This window comes from Elgaria multicarinata, chromosome 3 (assembly GCF_023053635.1).
Source record: "Elgaria multicarinata webbii isolate HBS135686 ecotype San Diego chromosome 3, rElgMul1.1.pri, whole genome shotgun sequence".
NCBI lineage: Eukaryota > Metazoa > Chordata > Lepidosauria > Squamata > Anguidae > Elgaria > Elgaria multicarinata.
Genome location: NC_086173.1, coordinates 166,549,239 through 166,563,960, shown reverse-complemented (window position 1 = coordinate 166,563,960; position 14,722 = coordinate 166,549,239). Strand labels below are relative to the sequence as shown.

The window sequence follows — 14,722 nt, the reverse complement described above, 5'->3', positions numbered from 1 at the left end:
CACACACACACACACACACACACACACACACACACACACACACAAATACAGGTTTCTGTGAATTATGCATAAACATCAACAAAACTAGATCAAATATCCAAGTTGCATTTAGCACAGATCCCATTAAGTTAAATGGAACTTACTGCAAAAGAGTTCAGTTTCAGATTGCAGATGCATGGTTAATGTTTAAATCTCTCTGTCCTGTTTGTTTGTTTTCTTCCAATGTATCACATAAAAAGTCTATTTGCTCTAGATATACCCAAGGTAACCGTCTGATCCATTGGAAGCCCACAGCCAGATAAAACTGTGTGAATGACATTGCAGTCACTGGCTTGGGGAAAGAGGATCAGGTTCTGGGGACACCATGGAAAATTCCCACTGGGACACTAAAGTATCAGAGAATCGTAGGTTATTACTGCAATTTGCATGGAATTGCAGGTAACTGCACAATTCTACATGGAATCCTACAGAACGAAGAGGTTCTGGTGATCGGAATTTGGGGACTGCAGCAAAGGTGAGCTTTGTCCCCCCAAATGGACTATTTAAGGCAAGGGGGAAGAAATGAATGCCCTCCAGATGTTTCGGCCTAGAATTCCCATAATCCCACAGCAATGCCTATGCTAGTCAGGGCTGATGGAGCCATAGGCCAGAACATCTGGAGGTCCATAGATTGACCACCCCTCACTTAAGAAACTTTCGTTCATAATCCTATGCATGTTTAGACTGGGAAAAAGTCATACAACTCCCAGCATGCCTCAGTCAACATGGCAGTGTGAAGGGATGCTGGAAATTGTAGGACTTTCTATCCGTCTAAACTTGGATAGGATTGCACCCTTGTAGAACGAACAGCCTCACAAGCAGGGCTAACAGACACACCGGGTTTTAGGGTGCTGTCGCCTCACTAGTTGTCAGGCACCGACCCACTTTTATTCCCTGGCTTTCTGAGATCGCTATTTTCCTGTTGTGGCAGAGAAACCAGGACCTCAGCAGCAAATGCCCCCAACCCTAACCCCAACCCCCGTGATCCCTAAATTTCAGCTGAATAAGCCACGTACCTCGATGTAAACCAAAGGAATCTGTGGAGACAAAAAACAGGAGAAAGAAGAGACAGGAAAGAATGAAAAACTACACACAAGGGCTATGTATATTAAGGCAGGGAGCCTTCACCACGTTCTGTCATTCTAAGTAGCTGAATTGTAGCAGTTCAAAATGTTGATACTGAGGTACAATAGCCATTTATTTTTGAGTGGTTTAGTGCCCACTCCAAACATCCTCCTTCAATAATAATAATAATAATAATAATAATAATAATAATAATAATAGATATAGTGCTTTGCTACAAAGTGTTGTCCCTGTCATTCTGATAAAAGACCTTAACTGGATTTTAAAAGAATATAACAATAGAACCTTAAAATAAAACCCATATAAAATGTGTAGTGGTAGGGTGACCATATGAAAAGGAGGACAGGGCTCCTGTATCTTTACCAGTTGCATTGAAAAGGGAATTTCTGCAGGTGTCATTTGTATATGTGGGGAACCTGGTGAAATTCTCTCTTCATCACCACAGTTAAAGCTGCAGGAGCTATACTAGAGTGACCAGGTTTAAAAGAGGGCAGGGCACCTGCAGCTTTAACTGTTGTGATGAAGAGGGAATTTCACCAGGTTCTCCATATATACAAATGACACCTGCAGAAATTCCCTTTTCAATGCAATTGTTAAAGATACAGGAGAACGGTCCTCCTTTTCATATGGTCACCCTACTCCTGTATCTTCAACAGTCATATTGAAAAGGGACTTTCAGCAGGTGTCATTTGTATGCCTGCAGGAGCTGGTGAAATTCCCTCTTCAGCACAACAGTTAAAGCTGCAGGAGCTATACTAGAGTGACCAGATACAAAAGAGGGCAGGGCTCCTGCGGCTTTAACAGTTGGGATGAAGAGGGAATTTCACCAGGTGTTGCAGGCATAACAATGACACCTGCTGAAATTCCTTTTTCTCTCCAACTGTTAAAGATACAGGAGTTGAAAAAGAGGGGGAAAGGACCACAAAAAGGCTATGAGGAAAAGAGGAGAATAGCGCTGGTGCTATGAAATAACCTGTAACTAAATAAAAGAACTTATTTATGACTATATAGCTGGGAACAAATTTAGGGAGTGGAGGAGAGTGCCGAGTTAATATAAATAACTACACTTACGGTAATAATAAAAAATACAAACTCAATAAGCTATGAGCGTTTCGTCTAATACAAGTGGTTGAGTGGATTATATCATGAGTAGGTTAGTCCAGTGAAAACTTAGTGTAAAGGTCCATATATTGTATTAGAGTAGTGGTTCCCAAAGTGGGCGGTACCGCCCCCGTGGTGATGGTGGGATTGCATGGGGGCGTTAAGAGGCAAAGGGGCAGCAAGGGGCGCGCGAGGTGGTCTTTTCCGAGAAGCACCTCTCCAGGAGGTCTTAAAACCCAGGGACATTTTTATGGAAGAGGGTAGTTTGGTCCCAAGCCATATAGGGGAAGGTACCAGACATGTATTAATACTGTTTAAGAAGAGTCCTTGTAACGGTGAATTGAAATGTTTCAAAAGCACCAAAATGCTAATGAAGAGACATACCATGCTTGGTGTGCCCTGCCACGCCGGCTGCAAAACAGAGGCGTTCGCTCTCTTTTCCCACCCTCCCTTGGCAAGCCTGAGGCAGGTGCTTTGGATTTTGAATAAATATTCAATTAATTGTTACTGTTTCAAATTTTATTGTTGTTATTTTCCTTAGTGGGTAATTGAAAACCGCTATTCTGAATAATGATTTTTATAGTGTAGGGTAGGGGGCACTGGGCATGAGTTTGTGGAACCAAGGGGGCGGTTACCTGAAAAAGTTTGGGAACCACTGTATTAGACTATGAGTGTTGTTTCCTTTTATTTAATTTTAAGTTGGATGAACTTGTTTACAATGTAATATGATTTTTATACGTATTTTACTTGAATGTCTTATAGCTCCTGATGAAGGATCTCCAGATCCAAAACATTGAGCGTGTGTACAAGTTTGGTTGAAAGTTTTTTGAACATTTTTTGCATTTCAGATAAGAAAAATAAAGAAACCTCTTTTGACCTTTCATGGCACCAGAGCTAGCCTCCTCTTTGTCTCATAAACGTACAGGAGCCCTGATCAGCCTAGCGTACGTCTTGCAACTTGTCATAAATAGTGAAGGCAGGTCACATTCATTTCAGGGACCCACTGGTTCTGCCTCCAGTGGCCCCAAAATGGCAACCAGGCCTTTCGTGCAGGGCAGACTTTTGCTCACTGGTGATCTTTGGGAGTTTTGGACTCTAACATCTGTCAGCCCCAATCACCAAGGCCAGTAGTCAGGAAAGATGGGAGTTGATTCAAAACATCTGGAGAACAAAGTTGGGAAAGTCTGATAGAGACGTTACTCATTTAATAGGCTGCTCTTAGGGCAAGGACATCTCAGCATCAAAGGAAAGCACGATTGAGGACCTTCAGGGGCCCACTGACAAGACTCTCATCCGCTTTACCATTGCAACCTTGTGGATCACCTAGGGTGACCATCTGGAACGGAGGATAGAGCTCCTGTATCTTTAACAGTTGTAAAGAAAAGAGAATTTCAGCAGGTGTCATTTGTATGCATGCAGCACCTGGCGTGACTCCCTCTTCATCACAACCATTAAAGCCGCAGGAGCCCTGCCTAGTGTGACCAGATACAAAAGAGGGCAGGGCTCCTGCAGCTTTAACAGTTGTGATGAAGAGGGAATCTCGCCAGATGCTGCATGTATACAAAGGACACCTGCTGAAATTCCCTTTTCTATGCAACTGTTAAAGATACAGGAGCCCTGTCCTCCTTTCCATATGGTCACCCTAGACAGCATGCTAGTCTAGGAATGCAACTGCCTGACCATGTTCAGATGACACGCTAACCACGGTGGTTAAGCATTTTGAGCAAAACATTATGGCTTAGCATGTCATGTGAACCATTCTTAACCATAGTGGCTACATAACACCCACCAACAGGATATAATGCTGCAGAAACAGACGAGTGTAACGTTAAGCCAACATCATGGACAGGGAGCATTAGAATTAGGGAGACCATATGGAACAGAGGACAGGGCTCCTGTACCTTTAACAGTTGTACTGAAAAGGGGAATTTCACCAAGTGTTATTTCTGCATGCAGCAGCTGGTGAAATTCCCTCTTCATCACAACAGTTAATGCTGCAGGAGCCTTGCCCCCTTTTGTATCTAGTTCACTAAGCAGGGTTCCTACAGCTCTAACGGTTGTGATGAAGAGGGAATTTCACCAGGTGCTGCATGCATAAATAACACTTGGTGAAATTCTCCTTTCAGTACAACTGTTAAAGATACAGGAGCCCGGTCCTTCTTTTCACAGGGTCACTCTACAGTAGCACCTGTTGACAATGGGAGTAAGAATCATAGAATAGCAGAGTTGGAGGGGGCCTACAAGGCCATCAAGCCCAACCCCCTGCTCAATGCAGGAATCCACCCTAAAGCATCCCTGACAGATGCTTGTCCAGCTGCCTCTTGAAGGCCTCTAGTGTGGGAGAGCCCACAACCTCCCTAGGTAACTGATTCCATTGTCGCACTGCTCTAACAATCATGATGTTTTTCCTGATGTCCAGCCGGAATCTGGCTTCCTGTCACTTGAGCCCATTATTCCGTGTCCTGCACTCTGGGAGGATCGAGAAGAGATCCTGGCCCTCCTCTGTGTGACAACCTTTGAAGTATTTGAAGAGTGCTCTCATGTCTCCCCTCCATTTTCTCTTCTCCAGTGTAAACATGCCCAGTTCTTTCAGTCTCTCTTCACAGGGCTGTTTCCAGACCCCTGATCATCCTGGTTGCCCTCCTCTGAACATAAGTCTCATCTCCTCTGAAGATAAGACTCACTGAAGGAGGGGACCCATTGTGGGTATCTGGGCCAAGGGAGCTCAAATCCTGGAGCCGGCACTGGGCAAAGTGGTCTATCTAAGCAGCTGCACAAATTTGATTGTGTTTTTTAAAAGGCAGCCTAACAGCTGGTGGTGTGAATTGATCTAGACATGACTCTTGTGTTGTCTTTTAGTCTTTTAAATATTGGTATTGTCCGTTATGTTTTTAACTGTTCCTATGGCATTTCAGTCATTTTAACTGTTTGTAATCTGCCCAGAGCATGTTGGTTTTGGGGCAGATGAAAAAAAAATATATAAATAAAATAAAATAAAATGATGGAACGTACCTTCTCGTTTATGGGATGGAAATCTTCATCCAGACAAACGATGCGGAACTGAACTGGAAAAGGAAGAAAGGAGACGTTTCAATGCGACTCTGCAGCCACGTGGGCGGGCGGGCTTGGCGTCTGCATGTCAGGGCTCCGTGGCGGAGCGCATGCCCAGCATGCGGAAAGTTCCCTGGCAGCATCTCTCACGCCAAAAGAAGACATGGGCCTAGTCCGGAAACTTCAACTACTTCAAAATATGGCAGCCAGGCTGGTCACCGGTACACCCAGGGGTGACCACATTACACCAATTTTAAAATATCTTCACGGACTGCCAATTAGTTTCTGAGCAAAGTATAAAGTGTTGGTTATTGCCTTTAAAGCCCTATATGATTTGGGTCCAGGCTACCTGTGGGATCGCCTTCTCCCGTACAATCCGCCCCGCACACTCAGGTCCTCTGGGGAGAATCTACTTCAGTCAGCAAAGACTAGGCTGACAACCATAACCCAGAGGACCTTCTCTTCTGCTGCTCCCAGACTGTGGAATGGCCCGCTGGAGGAGACTCGTCAGCTTGACAGTCTTTTAGCATTCAAGAAAGCTATAAAGACTGCTCTCTTCCGGCAGGGCTATCCAGTGGAATTTTAGGATGTTTTTAGAATGATTTTAGGATTTTTTAACAATGAATATTATGTTTTAATTCAGTTTTATATATTTATATTTACTGTTGTTCCCCGCCTCGATCAGAATGGAGAGGCGGGTAAGAAATAAATTTGATGATGATGTGTGAATCCATAGGCGTTTCTTTCTCTTGTCTCTCTAGTCTCTCTGGCTGACGCAGCTGGTCTCATAAATAGCATGAGCCAGAGGTACCAACCCAGGCCTTTCCTTAGAGGTCAAGAAGCAGTGGCAGGGCAGAGGCAAGGCTGGAAGGGAAGCCGCTCTCCATCACTCTTTTCTTAGCAGGGACAATGATGGCATCTGCCACACTCCCTGTTCCCTCTGAGCTTGGCTGCAATCTTCACAATAGCTCTGTGTGTGTGTGTGTGTGTGTGTGTGTGTGTGTGTGTGTGTGCGTGTGTGTATTTTCCCAAGATATTGGTCTTGCTTGTACGTAACAATAAGTCACCATGGGTTAATCTCCCACCAGGTCTTGGCAGAATGCGCTGGCCGCCATTTTGAATATGAAAGCGCCGGTGTGCTCATAGCTTCCTGTGTTGTGCGAACCCAATGTCATGGGTTGATTTGAGGGAGCAGACAACTTTCAAATGATCCATACTTTGTTTTAGGGTTATGTAGGCGCCCGCAAACAGCCCATGATGCTGGGTCTGCACAACACGGCAACCTATGAGCACACTGACGCTGTTAGGGTGACCATATGAAAAGGAGGACAGGGCTCCTGTATCTTTAACAGTTGCATAGAAAAGGGAATTTCAGCAGGTGTCATTTGTATATATGGAGAACCTGGGGAAATTCCCTCTTCATCACCACAGTTAAAGCTGCAGGAGCTATAATAGAGTGACCAGATTCAAAAGAGGGCAGGGCACCTGCAGCTTTAACTGTGGTAATGAAGAGGAAATTTCCCCAGATTCCCCATATATACAAATGACATCTGCTGAAATTTCCTCTTCAGCACCACAGTTAAAGAAACAGGAGCCCTATCCTCCTTTTCATATGGTCACCCTAGACGCTGTTGTATTCAAAATGGCGGCCGGTGCATTCTGCGAAGTGCTTGGCAAACTACAGGGGCGCCCGCAGGCCCCAGGACAACACAACAGCACCCACAGCTAAAATAGCCCAGCAGGTGTGGTGCCATGCAAACTGGGACATTGTTTTCTGCAATCCCTGTTGCAAGGCAACGTACTTTGGGGCGGCTTGGACTTGAATGGGCGATTAAGACACAGGAGTCTTACAAAAGACAGGCAAAAATTGGCTAGCTAAGAGGGATCCACACAGCCGCTGGAATGTTTGGCCCCTCCTTGGGGGCGTGGCTACGGGGACTGTCAGGACGAGCAACTACACTCCACTGCTATCGACGAGGCAACAAAGAACGTGTCTCCAGGCATGGGGAAGGACCAACATGGACACCGACAAGACTCGTCCGAAGAGGCTTTTGCAAAGGCGACGCAGGATTTGCCAATTGTCCTTTCCCCACTGGAGCCACTCCTACTTACCTTCCTGTCCGGGCTTGTAGATGGGTTTGTCCGTCTGGACAAAGACCAGGCCTTCCACGTTCTTGACCAGCACTGTTTTCCGGCTCCAAAAATGCAACGTCGCCCCCTCCACCAGCACGGTGAGAAACACCTTTGTGGCGCCCGGACTGGTCCATTTGGGAATCTGCAGCACAGGAAAGGAGGAAGTCAGCAGCCTTCATAGAATCATAGAATCATAGTGTTGGAAGGGGCCTATAAGGCCATCAAGTCCAACCCCCCATTCAATGCAGGAATCCACCTTAAAGCATCCCTGACAGATGGCTGTCCAGCTGCCTCTTAAAGGCCTCTAGTGTGAGAGAGCCCACAACCTCCCTAGGTCACTGGTTCCATTGTCATACTGCTCAAATAGTCAGGAGGTTTTTCCTGATGTTCAGCTGGAATTGAGCCCATTATTCTGTGCCCTGCACTCTGGGAGGATCGAGAAGAGATCCTGGCCCTCCTCTGTGTGACAACCTTTCAAGTATTTGAAGAGTGCTATCATGTCTCCCATCAGTTTTCTCTGTTCAAGGCTAAACATGCCCAGTTCTTTCAGTCTCCTGTATCTTTAACAGTTGTATTAAAAAGGGAATTTCAGCAGGTGTCATTTGTATATATGGAGAACCTGTTGAAATTTCCTCTTCATCACCACAGTTAAAGCTGCAGGTGCCCTGACCTCTTTTGTATCTGGTCACAGTATAGCTACAGTATAGCTCCTGCAGGTTTAACTGTGGTGATGAAGAGGGAATTTCACCAGGTTCTCCATATATACAAATGACACCGGCTGAAATTCCCTTTTCTATGCAACTGTTAAAGATACAGGAGCCCTGTCCTCCTTTTCATATGGTCACCCTGTGTGTGTGTGTGTGTGTGTGTGTGTGTGTGTGTGTGTGTGTGCGCTGAAATTCCCCTTTCATAGAATCATAGAATAGTAGAGTTGGAAGGGGCCTATAAGGCCATTGAGCCATATAAGGCTCAGTACAGGAATCCACCCTAAAGCATACCTGACAAATGGTTCAATACAACTGTTAAAGATACAGGAGCCCTGCCCTCCTTTCCATAGGGTCACCCTACACACACACACCAGACCGTTCCTCTACCTATGTGTTTCGCCCCACTTGTGTGAACAGGATTTTAACTTTGCGACTTGATGTTCTCCTGTCAGCTCTTGCAACTAGTTCTGACCAAATGTTTTTCCTGGCCATCCAGCCTGGTAAAGAATCCCATGTAGCCGGAAAGCTTGCACACTGGCCGATCCTACTATGGAATGCTTCTTAATTGTGCGTTGCTTCTTTTTATTGTTTCAAGGAGCATTGTATTAGAAAAAACAGGGTAAAAATGATGTATTATCACTTATTCCTAGATATTACATTTCTGAGTCATTTTTTTACTGTTGCACATAGCAGTCACGGCATTTCTTGGCAGAATACCTGGGAACACGCGGTTCAGATGAGAAACAGATACTCTCACCTTGAATGGGACGCACTCGAAAACATCTTTCTCTGTCGTCACTTCTCTGAGGCTTCTGTTCTCTGCTCCATGTTCTAGTGTGACACTCAGGGTGACCGACTCGTTCAGGTGGCTCAGCTGGACGCAGATTTTCTCAGAGGTCTCCGTGTGGATCAGGACGGGCACCAGGACCAAATACTGTCTGGAGAACGGAAGTGGGAGGGAAGAGTTTCTGTCACAGGACTAGGAGGACGGTGGGTGTCTTATAGAATCATAGAATAGCAGAGTTGGAAGGGGCCTACAAGGCCATCAAGTCCAACCCCCCGGCTAAATGCAGTAATCCACCCTAAAGCATCCCTGAAAGATGGTTGTCCAGCTGCCTCTTGAAGGCCTCTAGTGTGGGAGAGCCCACAACCTCCCTAGGTAACTCATTCCATCGTCATGCTGCTCTAATAGTCAGGAAGTTTTTCCGGATGTCCAGCCAGAATCTGGCTTCCTGTAATTTCAGCCTATTATTCCATGTCCTGCACTTTGGGAGGATCAAGATTAGATCCTGGCCCTCCTCTGTGTGACAACCTTTCAAGTATTTGAAAAGTGCTCTCATGTCTCCTCTCAGTCTTCTCTTCTCTAGGCTAAACATGCCCAGTTCTTTCAGTCTCTCCTCATAGGGCTTTGTTTCCAGACCCCTGATCATCCTGGTCGCCCTCCTCTGAACACGCTCCAGCTTGTCTGCGTCCTTCTTGAATTGTAGTGACCAGACCTGGACGCAATATTCAAGATTGAATTTGCGACTGAATTTGAGAACTACAAGTTCAATCGCAGTTTTTAAAGCTCAGCTACAAACTTTTTTTTCTAAAGCTTTTAAAACCTGATTTTGATCTTACTTTTATACTATTAGTTTTTCTCTACCCTGTGCCTGTTTGGTGCATTCTCTTCCCCTTCTTATTGTTTTATTATGATTCTATTAGAATGTACGCCTATGCGGCAGGGTTTTGCTATTTTATTGTTTTACTCTGTACAGCACCATGTACACTGATGGTGCTATATAAATAAATAAATAAATAAATAAATAAATAAATAAATAAAAAGGTGAGGCCTAACCTTATTAGGCCGAATAGAGAGGAACCAGTACCTCACGTGATTTGGAAGCTATACTTCTATTAATGCAGCCCAAAATAGCATTTGCCTTTCTTGCAGCCATATCGCACTGTTGGCTCATATTCAGCTTGCGATTTACAACAATTCCAAGATCCTTATCGTTTGTAGTATTGCTGAGCCAAGTATCCCCCATCTTGTGACTGTGCATTTGGTTTCTATTTCCTAGATGTAGATGTGGCGTTACACCCCACAAGTCAGTTCCCAAATGTATGTCTGAAGTTTGTAAGTATGTGGTTTTTAGGATGTTGGCCTGAGTGGGCGGAGGTAAAATGTCTGAGGAGGGAGGAGGAATGTTATATAAGGGAAGGACTGAGGGGATTGTGAGAGACTTTTTAGGTGCTCTTAGGTGCTTTCAGAGAGCTAACACACAGAGAGTCCTTAGTGCTCTCTCTGTGTTAGCTCTCTGTGTTAGGGTGACCATATGAAAAGGAGGACAGGGCTCCTGTATCTTTAACAGTTGTATTGAAAAGGGAAATTCGGCAGGTGTCATTTGTATAGATGGAGAACATGGTGAAATTTCCTCTTCATCACCACAGTTAAAGCTGCAGGTGCTCTGCCCTCTTTTAAATCTGGTCACAGTATAGCTGCAGTATAGTTCCTGCAGCTTTAACAGTTGTGATGAAGAGGAAATTTCACCAGGTGCAACATGCCTACAAATGACACCTGCTGAAATTCCCTTTTCTATGCAACTGTTAAAGATACAGGTGCCCTGTACTCCTTTCCATATGGTCACGCTACTCTGTGTTTAGAGTACTTGGGTCTGGAGAATTTGAGGTTCAGGGTAGAGAGAATTTGAGGTTCAGGGTTTAGTGTGGTGTGCACATAGTTGATGTATATTAAACAGTACTGATAATAAAGAAAGTTCAAGAGTGAATGTGTGAGAGAAAGGAAAGCGTGTATGTGAATGAGTGAAAGGATTGGATGAAAGGTTTCAAAAAGGTTTTTAAATGTTTGATTTTCAAACAAAGCTTGTGAACTTTTAAAATAAATTTTAATTATTTTGTTTTTAACTACCACAAAAATCCCACGTGTCTGTTTGGCATATATTATCTGAAGTGTATACATTTAGCACCCACTCTGACAATAATTCACCTCAGCACATATAACTCACAATGTTTTAATTTATTATTGAAATCCTTCTCCATTTAAACCTAGGGTGACCATATGAAAAGGAAGACAGGGCTCCTGTATCTTTAACAGTTGCATAGAAAAGGGAATTTCAGCAGATGTGATTTGTATATATGGAGAACCTGATGAAATTCTGTCTTCATCACAACAGAAAAAGGTGCAGGAGCTATACTAGAGTGACCAGATTTAAAAGAGGGCAGGGCTCCTGCAGCTTTAACTGGTGTGATGAAGAGGAAATTTCATCAGTTTCCCCATATATACAAATGACACCTGCTGAAATTTCCTTTTCAATACAACTGTTAAAGATACAGGAGCCCTGTCCTCCTTTTCATATGGTCACCCTATTTAAACCCCTTTCTCCACATAGTTTGGAGGAAGGTGGTTTTTATCTGTCGCCTCAGGCGTATCAAGCGGTGGTGCTTGGCTTGAGCAGGGAGTAGCCGCGGCTGGGCCTGGTGTTCAGAGCCTGTGTCATGGCAGTAGAACTTGACATTTATCCCTATTTTGTGAACTGCCCAGAGAGCTTCGGCTATTGGGCGGTATAAAAATGTAATAAATAAATAAATATAAATAAATAAATATTAAATTTCATTCTGTTGTTTTCAGCCCAGCACTCCAGCCTATCAAGATCACTTTGAAGTTTGTTTCCATCTTCTGGGGTATTAGCTGTCCCACCCAAAGTGTTTTCTTTCTTCTGTCTGAAGGGAATGTGAGAAGGACACATTTTCCCCTTGGGGAGGTGGGCATGTCGACAAATCTAACACAGCTGCTGGTGCTGCTGGAGACTCTTTCTCCAATTCAGGATATAATGGCTGGAATCTGAGTTCCCATATGGAAAAAGGGATAAAGCCAGTGTGGTGTAGTGGCTAAAATGTCAGACTGGGAGTTGGGAGAGATGGGTTCTAATCCCCACTCAGCCACGGAAACCCACTGGGTAGGGTGAACCTATGAAAAGGAGGACAAGGCTCCTGTATCTTTAACAGTGGTAGAGAAAAGGGATTTTCAGCAGGTGTCATTTGTATGCATACAGCATCTGATGAAATTCCCTCTTCTCACAAAAGTTAAAGCTGCAGGCACCCTCCTCTCTTTTGTATCTTGCCAAGAGGGCAGGTCTCCTGCAGCTTTAACTGTTATGATGAAGACAAAATTTCACCAGGTGCTACATGCATTCAAATGACACTTGCTGAAATTCCCTTTTCTATGCAACTTAAAAGATACAGGAGCCCTGTCCTCCTTTTCATATGGTCACCCTACCACTGGGTGACTTTGGGTCAGACACAGGTCATAGCTAGACCTAAGGTTTATCCCAGGATTGTCCTGGGGTCAAACCTGTTCATCTAAGTGCCACACAGGGCATCCAGTGCTCAGGCAGGGATGAACCCAGGATGAGCTACGGCCACAGACTCTCAGCCCAACCCTCCTCACAGGGTTGTTGTTGTGAGGATAAAATGGAGCAGAGGAGGAGGATTATGTATGCCGCCTTTGGTTCCTTGCAGGAAAAAAGGCAGGATATAAATGCAATAATAATAATAATAATAATAATAATAATAATAATAATAATAATAATAATGAAACAGATAGCCATTTCCTCATAAGGCAATATTAAACTACAAGACCTAGACTGACTGGGGTCAAGCCAGAGTTGAAGGCTGGTTTGGAAGCCACCCGTTCCACCCACCCTCTCCAAGTTCAGACAAGGGTAATTCTGGAGGGGCTACTGTGGGTAGGAGGGGGGTGGGGAAGTCCATTTCTACCAGTGCACCTGATCCAGCTTAAATCCGGATCCAAACCTTTGTCAGCCCCTCTGCGCAGCATTACCGGGGGGGGGGAGAGATTCACACCGCTAATTTCTTTGCAGATGGAATTCGCGGCTGCTTCTTGTGGCAGTGAATACCATGGGTCAAACGCCAGTAGCGCTAATTCACTGCTCTGTAAAGCTGTGCAGAGAGACTTGGGGTTTGCTCTCTGGAGGCGGGGAGAGTCTGAGAAACCCAGCAAGCGGCTTACGGTTCTGGGGCGGATGCCGCGGTGTCCCAAGGAAGGAGAAAGAGGAGCAGGAGAAAGCTGGTGAATCCCCCGAGTCTCCGTCCCGTCCCCATGGTGCTGAGAGGGCGGCCTGTGGTTGGATCAGACGGAGGCAGAAACTGGATCTTTGCACCTCTGGCTGCTCCCTCTTCTGCCAGCCTGGCAGTACCCTTTATAGCAGCTCCCTGCCATGTTGCCCACAAGGCGGAGGAGAAAAGAAAAAGGCGGGGAGAGCGACATTGCGACAATCAAGACCAGAGGCTGGACGTTCTGCCAAAAGAGTACACAGAAAATCCCTTGGCAAGCAAACAGGGAAGCAAGGAGAGGGCATTGACAGTTAGGGATGTGCTCTGCTCCGATTAGAATCGGAGAATCAGAAGCGAATTGGCCTGTTCCGCCTTGCCCAGAGGCGGAGTAGAAGTGGACCCCGGAGCCTTAGAAGCATGGCGAAGAGAAGCGGCCATAGGAGAAGCATTTCTCTTTTCGCGGAGCGCTCCGCCCGCCATTTTGGATCATTTCGCCCATAGGATTGCATTGCGGAAAAGAATAGGGGATAACTGTGTTGTTTTTTAAGCTATCTTTCTGAAAGTTCTTGTGCTTAGAGAGTCGTGGATGGGGGTCATTTTGAGCCTACTCTCAGCTCTCTGTGTGGTGCGAGTTGCTTGCTATTTTTTTTAAAAAAATAGGGTAAAAAAACTGGGAGAGGTACCTTTTTGAAGTGCTTAGAGGCAGATTCATGATCACATGATCCCAAAGTTGGAGGCGGGGATAGGCAAAACGGGATACTAGGAACTTGGGATACTGAAAACTTCTCTTTCTTAGTCTGACTGGACTTTTCCCAGTGTTTTTTTAAAACAGTACCCCCACCAAATGCACAAACACAACCTGAAATCATATATTAAGCAAATAAATAACAGATAGGAAACACAGCACTGCTACCCACCCTAACCTTGGTGAAGAACTGAATAGATGTGGTGCAAGGGGATGAGGTCCCCCAGGGCATGTGGACGTGCCCAGTGCACAAACACTGTCCTGTCCTTGGAGGGTCATCAGAGCCCTCCAAAGATAAACCAGATGAGAAGCTATGCCTGTCATGAGTTGAAGTGTCAGGTAGTTCTTAAAGACTGGTACTTACTTAGGGCCAGTCAAATTGGCATAATTCCCCCTTCCCACTGGGCATGTCCACTCTCCTCTTACTGGTAAAAGACAGAAATAGCCTTTTTTAAAAAAATCTTCTTGTTGTTTATTCAGCAACACTGCTGCTTTTAATTCCACCCCTCCTTTGTTTATTTATTTATTCATTTATTCCATTTTATATTTACACCCCATGGCCCAAGCTCTCCTGGCTTTTCCTCTTCAGTGAAGTCAGGCAGGCTTTCATTGTGGTTCAACTCTTATTGTTGTTGTTGTTGTTGTTGTTATTGCTATTAATATTAATTAGTACTGCTATTATTAATGTTACTATTGTTGTTGTTGTTGTTTAATAATGGCTGTGATCACAGTGCAGTCAATCAACTCTGAAGCAAGGATCACAAAGCTTTACTCTTATCCTCCTCGCTCC

The 14,722-nt window shown here is 44.9% G+C and overlaps 1 protein-coding gene across 1 annotated transcript in view; it reads right to left on the bottom strand.

The window, feature by feature from the left end:
• The window catches only part of LOC134396116 (alpha-2-macroglobulin-like), a 116,370-nt gene extending 103,015 nt beyond the window's left edge, over window positions 1-13,355 (bottom strand). The window contains exons 1-5 of the mRNA XM_063122478.1: window positions 13,144-13,355; window positions 8,872-9,052; window positions 7,387-7,549; window positions 5,236-5,288; window positions 1,056-1,076 (exon numbers count right to left, since the gene is read on the bottom strand). Of these exons, the coding sequence (XP_062978548.1) occupies window positions 1,056-1,076; window positions 5,236-5,288; window positions 7,387-7,549; window positions 8,872-9,052; window positions 13,144-13,235 (510 nt within the window). The 5' untranslated portion in view covers window positions 13,236-13,355. The remainder of the gene's footprint in view (window positions 1-1,055; window positions 1,077-5,235; window positions 5,289-7,386; window positions 7,550-8,871; window positions 9,053-13,143) is intronic.
• Between the last annotated feature and the right edge of the window lie 1,367 nt (window positions 13,356-14,722).